Source organism: Nerophis ophidion, linkage group LG11 (assembly GCF_033978795.1).
Source record: "Nerophis ophidion isolate RoL-2023_Sa linkage group LG11, RoL_Noph_v1.0, whole genome shotgun sequence".
In the NCBI taxonomy this organism is placed as follows: domain Eukaryota; kingdom Metazoa; phylum Chordata; class Actinopteri; order Syngnathiformes; family Syngnathidae; genus Nerophis; species Nerophis ophidion.
Window position 1 is genome coordinate 51,736,978 of NC_084621.1, and position 10,000 is coordinate 51,746,977.

At 39.5% G+C, this 10,000-nt stretch overlaps 1 protein-coding gene across 4 annotated transcripts in view; it reads left to right on the top strand.

The window, feature by feature from the left end:
* Positions 1-10,000, top strand: part of ddc (dopa decarboxylase) — a 72,604-nt gene that overhangs the window by 61,244 nt on the left and 1,360 nt on the right. For all 4 annotated transcript variants that reach the window (XM_061916230.1, XM_061916227.1, XM_061916229.1 and 1 more), the window contains 4 exons: positions 3,166-3,185; positions 3,304-3,402; positions 8,650-8,751; positions 8,938-10,000. The exon at positions 8,938-10,000 is cut by the window's right edge and continues 1,360 nt beyond it. In XM_061916230.1, the coding sequence (XP_061772214.1) occupies positions 3,166-3,185; positions 3,304-3,402; positions 8,650-8,751; positions 8,938-9,138 (422 nt within the window). In that variant the 3' untranslated portion in view covers positions 9,139-10,000. The remainder of the gene's footprint in view (positions 1-3,165; positions 3,186-3,303; positions 3,403-8,649; positions 8,752-8,937) is intronic.

Genomic DNA, 10,000 nt, shown 5'->3' on the forward strand with positions numbered 1-10,000 from the left:
TACCGGTATTTTTTTTTTTAATTTCATGCTGCCGTGCGGTGGTCAAGTTGCTGAGTTGAGGCGCATGTTGAATGTGCCAACACGCACACACAGAGCACATACAAGCAGAAGATGTGTGGAGAAGAAGAATGGCAAAAAAATCTGCATTTCTATTCGTTTATAATGAGGGCGCGTGAAACGCAATGTGGAGGTACTGTATTTGGGTTTCAAAACTAACGATAAGGATGACGCTTTAATCACGGAAGCACAGCATAGTGCTTTAAAACATGCCTTGAGATGTCTCTCACAAAGTCTGCCATGATTAAAAAATGTTGTTGAAGGGAAAGGCAAACATTGCGATGTGTCTGTAAAATTAATGCAGCGCTGTATCCTTAAAATAAGCAAAATATGTAATTATTACACGTTGTTATGAATGTGCCTGTTACTACATTGCGTAGACACTTACAGCATTTTTATAAAACTTAATGGAGGTTTTTGGATTAATTTAGAGCGCTGTACAGGCAGAATAGAACGACGACCAGGCAGAATAGAACGACGACCATTGACTCCATTGTTAGCTGACTTTTGCAAGCGTTTATTTTTTGTTAGAAGAAAAAGTCAAACTGTGAACGACCTTTGCCATCGTTGCTCGGGTTCAATGGACCATCCAGGAAAGGACACGCTTTTGAGCTGGTTTGACTTTTTTATTTTGGAATAAATCTGTCTGCAGCTCGGATCGGTTTTCAGCTCCTTCCTCCACTGCTCGCTCACGGTCCGCTCTTTCAGCCACCGTTGTTGTCGTCCTCATCTATGGCTCTCTGTTCCTCTCGCTTCTCATGCGCTGCTGCAAGCTCTCCGACTCCTTCTGCCCCGATCTCTCCTCATTCTCCCCTTTTATACAGCGTGAGGAGATGAGTTAATTGATCGTAGTGTCGCTGCCGGCACGCCCCGACTCTCCGCTCAGCCGCATTCTCTGCCTCCTTGCCACCGTCTTGGGCAGGGTTCCAGCGTGCCCTGCCCTGCCGTCGGACCACAAAACATTTGCTTGTCTTACATTGTGAATAATAGACAATGTGCGCTTCCCTTTTACAATGTTCTCCCTCCAACCTGTGTTAACTAGTACAAGTGACGTGAGACTTCTTTGGAACACTACTAGCTATAGCTTTATACCGAGAAAACACATTTTTAAATGAAGATTCCGTTCTACTTAAGTTGCACCGTGGGAAGGAGGGGTAGGGGTAAAAGTTCATGAGTCAATGAAAAGGTTGATAGTCGGATCAGACTCCTCCGAATCGAATCGACTATTCTAAGACACCCTACTATTAATGATACCTTCACATTATCTGAGATAAAAAACAACAACATTTTGTCTCTGCTTGCTGCCCCCTTGTGATTTGTAGTTTCAGTTCACCTCCATTTGTGCAGTTTTTCTTTAGTTATTTACTGCATTTCTCCCCCTCCTCTGTTCCTGTGTTCTCCTTGTGGGCGGAGTTGTGAGACACGGCCAGCTGCATCAAATTTGCCCTTGTCCTTTTGAAGCAGCATCTAGTCAGCTGGCTGGATGGCACTTGGCGATACCACTCCCTGCATGGCCGTCCATGCCTGGTGACTTCTCTGCAGCTACTAGTGTTAATGCTATCTTGGCCACTCCCAGTGCAATCCAGCTTGGTGTTGTTGTCTCTAGCACGTCTTGCAACTCTACCCGAGTTTATTTTATTTTTTTTGTATCTAGCAGTTTTAATTTTGCCACAGTGCACATTTGTTTTGTCCTTCTTGCACCGTCGCCTTTTGTTACCTCCCGTTTGAGGAGTGTCTTTGAGAGTGCATTTGACCAGTAAAGAACTGTTTTACTCTCCATCCTGGATTCCTCTCTACTAGGGTTGTACGGTACACCGGTAGAAGTATAATACCACGATACTAATGAATCATATTTGGTACTACACCACCAAAAGTACCAGTCCCCCATCCCCAGTCGTCGTCACGTCGTGTCATTGCTGGTTTAGGAGCAGACGAGCATGTTCGGCAGCGCACAATCACGGAGTGCTTACAAACAGACACAATGTGTAGACAGAAATTGGAGAATGGACGCATTGTGGCTTAAAAACAAACGATAAAGGTGAAGCTATAACACTGAAACGTCCTCAGGAAGAGGTGCTTTAAGACATGGCTAGCTAGCTAGCAGCTAAAGTCCATCCGTAGTCTGCAGTGTTGTAGCTACTTTTAAATCTGTAATCTTCACCTCCATGGCGACAAACAAAGATTCTTGCAAGTATCATCCCTGCAGGACGAGGAATAGCTAAACATGCTTCACTACACATCGTAGCTCACAGGTGTCACAATGTAAACAAATGCCATCAATGTATCTACACCTGAAATACACTGTAATGATACCAAGTACAAGAGCGTATCTAGTCGATACTACTATGATTACATCAATATTTTTTAGCATCAAAAAATCTTCTTTCGTTTTTTTTTAAATTCATTATATATTTATAAACTCAGGAAAAATGTCCCTGGACACATGAGGACTTTAAATATGACCAATGTATGATCCTGTTACGACTTGGTATCGGATTGATACCCAAATTTGTGGTATCATCCAAAACTAAAGTAAAGTATCAAACAACATAAGAATAAGTGATTATTACATTTTAACAGAAGTGTAACTAGACCATGTTAAAAGAGAAAGTAAGCAGATATTAACACGAATTGCACAGGTAGAGTAATAATTGATTTTCTACCACCTATCCTTAATAATTTTGACAAAATAATAGAATGGAAAATGACACAATATGTTACTGCATACTTCTGCAGCTAAATTAGGAGCCTTTGTTTGCTTACTTACTACTAAAATACAAGTTGTCTTGTATGTTCATTATTTTATTCAAGGAAAAACTTGCAATAAGAAACTTATGATTAATGTACCTTAAGATTTTTTGTTAAAATATAGCCAATAATGCATTTTTTTTTGTGGTCCCCTTTATTTAGAAAAGTATCGAAAAATACCGAAATGTATCGAAATACATTTTGGTACCGGTGCCGGTATCGGGACAATACTACTCTCTACTGTGTTGCACAGCATTGTGATACATATTAGCTCTCCTTGCTTTGATATGAAAAGTCAGACCAGACAACATTCAACATATTCATTACATCACGCACCAAATGACTGTCTTTCCTTTACAGGTTTGGTGACGGATTACAGGGTAAGTTATTTTTTAGTTGGAAAAAAAACATTTCTGTTTATCTGGAAAAAAATTAAACAATACCTTCCTGTCCCCCTACCCCCCTAAAAAAAAAACACAAATATGTTTTTCCTTTCAGCACTGGCAGATTCCACTGGGCAGACGATTCCGCGCGTTAAAAATGTGGTTTGTCTTTCGTATGTACGGACTCAACGGACTGCAAGCTCATATACGTAAGGTATGTCATGTCATACCACTTGCTATAATCCATGAATATTCTTTTCTGAAATTCTTCCTCAGACATATCTTCTGAAATGTTGATGCAAAGTTTGCCTATTTCAAATGATAATCTGTATATATCTGCGATGAGGTGGCGACTTGTCCAGGGTGTACCCCGCCCATACTTGCCAACCTTGAGACCTCCGATTTTGGGAGGTGGGGGCTGGGATGCGTGGTTAGGGGCGTGGCTGGGCGTGGTTAAGAGGGGAGGAGTATATTTACCGCTAGATTCATAGATTCACCAAGTCAAGTATTTCATATATATATATATATATATATAAATATATATATTTATATAAAAGAAATACTTGAATTTCAGTGTTCATTTATTTACACATTTACACACACATAACACTCATCTACTCATTGTTGAGTTAAGGGTTGAATTGTCCATCCTTGTTTTTATAACCATATGCATGTAGAGTAGATGGCAGTATTGTCCTGTTTGAGAGTGTCACAACACATTGCTGTTGTAGGTAGACGAATTCGGACAGCTGTTGTTGTGTGTTTTACCGCTCTTTATACACGTCACGGTCACTCAGGTCCGCATGGAGCTGGAGGGGGCGTGGCCTCCAACTCCGCCTGAATTTCGAGAGATTTTTGGGAGAAAATTTGTCCCGGGAGGTTTTCGGGAGAGGCGCTGAATTTTGGCAGTCTCCCGGAAAATCCTGGAGGGTTGGCAAATATGACCCCGCCTTCCGCCCGATTGTAGCTGAGATAGGTACCAGCGACCCCAAAGAGAAAAAGCGGCAGAAAATGGATGGATGTATGGATGGATGGAATCTGTAAATATTTCTTCATAGAAATAGATTATAGCTGGTTTATGCACTATGAAAACTATGACATTTTTGTTTCGCGTATTTGTTTCCAACACTGTTTTGTCCTCGCTCATGAACACATTAAAAACCCATCTGGTCTACCAGAGAACATGGTTCTAACTACCATTGAGGACACCGAGGTCATGTCCTCTGTATATTTTTTTTTTAGATGAGTATATAACTGATAGCAAAAGCACATCGTGTGCACTGTACATCACAATGCGGTAGATCATCCTCTTACAATACACCATCTTTGGGCATGCACCGCTGAACCCGCTATGACGCCAGACAACAACGTAACACGATGAGGTCCACTTTTAATTTAAATATCATCTGATCCGAAATGTACTGTCAACACATGTTATCATGAAAATATGCCGACGTCACTAATGTTGGTTTCGCCTGAATGAAATTGATGTGAGTCGCTGTTATAATACAGTCATGTCAGTCAGGTGCCGCCCAGCCTTATGCGCAGAACACTAGCTGTGCGTACAGCTTCGCTATCCGTGGAGTGGGGCGTGTTGTGTGAAGAAGCACATGTCAAATGTAAACTATACTAAATTTTACCCCAAACATATTCGTCGTCCTCTGTCACTGATTAGAATGTTAAGATACATTTCTCCCGTTACTTCCGGTGGCGCACTTCAAGGCAGAAAAAAGTTAAAGTACCAATGAATGTCACACACATACTAGATGTGGCGAAATTATTCTCTGCATTTGACCCATCACCCTTGATCACCCCCTGGGAGGTGAGGGGAGCAGTGGGCAGCAGCGGTGCTGCGCCTGGGAATCATTTATGGTGATTTAACCCCCAATTCCAACCATTAATGCTGAGTGCCAAGCAAGGAGGTAATGGGTCCTATTTTTTTAGTCTTTCGTATGACTCACTGGGATTTGAACTATCGACCTACCGATCTCAGGGCGGACACTCTAACCACTAGGCCACTGGGTAGGATGTTGTATTTGCTCGTCCATGTCAGAGTTGAAGTAATGTTACCAAATTTGATGTTTTAATGATGTTGGCATTATTTGATACGCTTAAATTCAACATAGTAATTTAAAAAAGTGGATTATTCATTGTGTTGCTCAAGGTAATATTTATACGGTGCGTGGAAATCCCATAATTTCAGTTTTTCAAAGCTCATCCTGGACCACCATTTTTTAGACCTCTGTGTTTGTCAAATCCTGTTACGGCCCTGCCGGAGAATAAGAACGGTAGAAAGAAGGTCAAACACTTCACGTTCTGTTAAAGACGAACCATCGTTTACAATCATTGTGAGAGACAAGAAGACAAAAGGTGTTTTTTTTTTGGTTTTTTTTGCATTTTAACATATAAAAATTGCCTCGTTCATGGTGGCTAGCAATGCAGCTAATGGTTGCAATCCATTTAGACTCTAAATCACTTTTAAAATGCATCCAACAACTGTCAACAATACTTAATTTGTGTTCCGTAACCTGTATAACAACCAAGCTGGAGTGACATTGTTATTGTAAGAGCAATAACAACTTTTCCAGTGTTGTAATAAGTCGGCGTGCTACGCTATTAGCCGTAAAAGCTGACTACGGAAAGAGCTAAGCTAGCTTCTATGTCAACACGAAATTTATATTTATAGCGTCAAAATCGTGTTCATCCTCTCTCAGCTTCCGCACTGCAAAAACTGAAATGTAAGTAAGATTAAATATCTCAAATAAGGGTGATAATTGCTTATTTTCTGCCTGATAAGATCATTCTTCTCACTAAGCAGATTTTATGTTAGTGTTTTACTTGTTTTAAGGGTTGTGGTCCTAAATGATCTCAGTAAGATATTACAGCTTGTTGCTGAGATTTTATGACCTATATTGAGTAAAACATGCTTGAAACTAGAATATCAAATGTTGCAAAGCTGTGTCATCAACACTCACACGTATATAAAACTACTTTTTTAAAGTAATCATTTATTATTTCAAGCATGTAAAAAAAATCATGACTTTGACAAAAGTGTGTTTTATATTAAATCAGATGACAACACTAAATTGGCCCTAGTGTGTGAATGTGAGTGTGAATGATGTCTGTCTATCTGTGTTGGCCCTGCGATGAGGTGGCGACTTGTCCAGGGTGTACCCCGCCTTCCGCCCGATTGTAACTGAGATAGGCGCCAGCGCCCCCCGCGACCCCGAAAGGGAATAAGCGGTAGGAAATGGATGGATGGACGGACAACCAAATGAACTTTGCTGTTTTATTTTCAATGAAACAATAGAAATTACGTACTAATGTAGTAGTACAGTTATTATTGACAATATTCTTATTTTAAGGTATTTGTGGGTTCATTGAGGTTAGCTAATTTTACTTGTTTTGGAAAGTCTTAACAAGCCAAATTTTCTTGTTCAATCGGCAGAAAATTTTGCTTAGTTCAAATAAAACACCCTTAATTTTAATTTTTGAACACTGACTTTTTGCTGTGTGTCTGCTCCAACGTCTCACCCTCTTCTTCGTGCTGTAGTTCATCCTTCAAAAAATAAGGTTGCGAATCCTCTTTTGTCCAAAAATATTCTCCTTTGTCGTCTTTTGCCAAGTCTGCCATGGTTAGGACACACACTAATTTTTGATTCCGGAAGTAGGAACACACATGTTGGCAGAATTCAGACGTGCGCTGCTTTGGAAACAGAAATCAATGCACGGAAGAAATTAGTGCCGGAAATGATTAAAAATAATAAAAATCCGGCAAATATTGAACATATGACATATTGTTATGAACGTGTTTTGAGGTTGTTTTAGAGGGCTTTGAAGGCTACAACAATGACTCCCATTACCTGCATCTTTCAAGCATTTTTTTTTATTTTTTAAATCTTTAAATAAAAAATTACGTGTTCTTGTATCTCATAATGATTGTGAATGATAGGCAAACATCCCAAAAAAGTGCAGTTCCCCTTGAAGCTCTTCAGAAACTGCACTTTTCAACTTTTTCTTTCGAGAATTTTTTTTTTAATATTGTGCTGCAGGATTCTCAAATCTGTGAGGCAATACTTGACTGTTAAAAAATCTTGAAGTGAAGCAACAGGATTTTTATTTTTGTAATTTACCTAACATTTTTCATGTCGTGTTCCTGATTGTTGACAAGCTGATTGCACTTTGGTATTAACAGTGAAGGAATAAGAATGTAATTTTATAAGTTGTGTTGCCACAGGCTGTCATGGTCAATCTTCCGTCGATCACTTCTTCCTTTCTCTTTCTCGACTGGAATAACCTTTCTGTCATTTCAATCACATATTTCTGATCATTATGGGAAATGTCATCCCCCTCCTCACAGCCCCCCTTCCTTACATTCTCCTTATAGCATCACATTCTTGTCAGTGCATTTCATTTTCTTCTGTTTGCATCGACACATCCTATCAGTCACGTGTCTGCTGACTGGTCTCTATATTCCTTTTCATTGTAACCTTTTCCTACGCCCCCCCACACACACACACAACAACTGTGTTTACCCAGGATGTTTCATTTCTGCATGCTTGTCTCTCCGCCTCATCTTCTTCATCGCTCCCTCCAGTCTGCTCTGTCAATCAAATAAGCCTGTTTTGAGTTTACGCTCCATTTTTAAAACGAACAGCATTGATCCCTGCAGCCATACATCATTTCATATTACTTCAGATTGTGCTGTGCATCTTTGTCTGTTTCTAGAAGACATGGACTGTAGAGAAGGAAATCATTTCTCTTTCTGACATGGCATGATGATGTTTAGCTAGAACTACTCGGTTCTAGTTCTACGCTTTTTGTGGCCCCAAACAAGATTTGTTTGTGGCCCCACTTGGGTCTGTAATAAAATCTGTGAAACACACTACATGCTCGGGCTGACTTCTATGGGGTGCCGAAATAAAATTTTTAATCATATTGTTTTATATATAGATATATATATGTGTATATATATATATATACGTGTGTGTATATATAATGTGTGTGTGTGTGTGTGTGTATATGTATATGTATATATGTGTGTATATATACATGTGTATATATATAATGTGTATATATATATGTGTATATATGTATATGTGTGTGTATATATATATATATATATATATATATATATATATGTATATATATATGTATATATATATATATATATGTATATATACACATATACTGCGATGACGTGGCAACTTGTCCAGGGTGTACGTCGCCCATTTCTTTTCTACTGCAAGTACTTACAACAATGATGTTCAGTTGTAGAAAACACAGTACAAGTGCGGTGCTTTTACTAAACACTCACTTATACAGTACTGCCCCCTGGCGGCCGTTTACACACATTGTCTTTTTGGCAGCTGTGAAAAAGACAGTCACTACGTATGGGGAAAATATGAATATAAGGCGGATGTACAGTTAAAAAACCAAAACTGTTTGTCATTTTCCACAGCAAGTGCAGCTGGCCAAGGAGTTTGAGAGTTTAGTACGAGCAGACAAGAGATTTGAGATCTGTGCTGAGGTCATCATGGGTCTGGTGTGCTTCAGACTGAAGGTAAGGCTCATATTGAATACTACTAAGTTATCATATTTTACTGCTTCTACTGGGAGATGAAAGTTGACTAAGTGTAAAGAATGATATGACTGTGTGCACACTGACTATAAAGGGCAATAAAGCACATAACACTTGTAGATATAATGTCCTCGCCCTCGACTTTTCTGTGTTGTCCACCTTTCCCAGGGCTCCAATGAGCTGAACCAGAAGCTGCTGAAGAGTATCACGAAGAACCGTGAGATCCACTTGGTGCCTTGTCATCTGTCCGGACGCTTCGTGCTACGCTTGGCCATTTGTGCGCGGCCCACCGAGTCTCGCCACATCCAGCAGGCGTGGCGGCACATCACGCAGCTGACCTTTGAACTCCTGCAAGATGGTTGTCATTGAGACCGAAGTCGTGGGGCAGACAATGCAGGTAGCACGCGTCATAAAAGGAGCCGCAAAAAGCACGCGGAGGTTTATTAAACCGTGATTTTTTTTTTTTTTTGCTTGTTATTTTTGAATTTATACACAGACGCACACTCCTCGGTTTATTTGCAACTCAACCTCAATTTAGCTTTCATTTTTGCTTCATGTGTGTTTATTCATTGCCTATGCAGCTTCCGCCCTGTGTATGGTTATGGTGCAGGTGAACTTCGAATGCATTTTTTCTGGTCTTTATGAATGTATTGCAAATTGTGTAAGTGCCGCATTGTTTTGGTTAACACCGAGATTGACCCCAAATATAAAACATGCAAATATGCAAATTTTTACCCAATATAATTTTTAAGTGGAATATTTAAGATTATATAATAATTAGAGCCTTAAAAAGGTGTAACTAATAACACCATTGATTCATTTTTTTTTTTTTAAATGACACTTAAAAACAAATCACACTAAAATTATTGGAGATCCAAAAGGGTCCTACTCATTAAAGTGTTAAAAAATAAATTTGAATTTTTTGTTTTTTACTGTTTACTTTTAACACAATAATCTTGAGATCCACTTCAGATCTATCCATCAGTTAAAAGTTTTTTTGTTGTTTATGTTTTTTGTTTGTTTTAGGCCCTTGTTTAAAAATAAAAATCAGCTCAGTTTTTTATACGGCAAAGTGGTAGGAAATGGATGGATGGATTAGTGGAGAAGACATAAGCTGGGACAGCAACAGGGGGGGTGGTAGGTTGCATCTGAGAAATGGAGCTTAAAACAGTGTAGGTCTGACTTGGTAGGATATGTACAGCAAGTAGCGGACATAGAGAGATCAGATAGC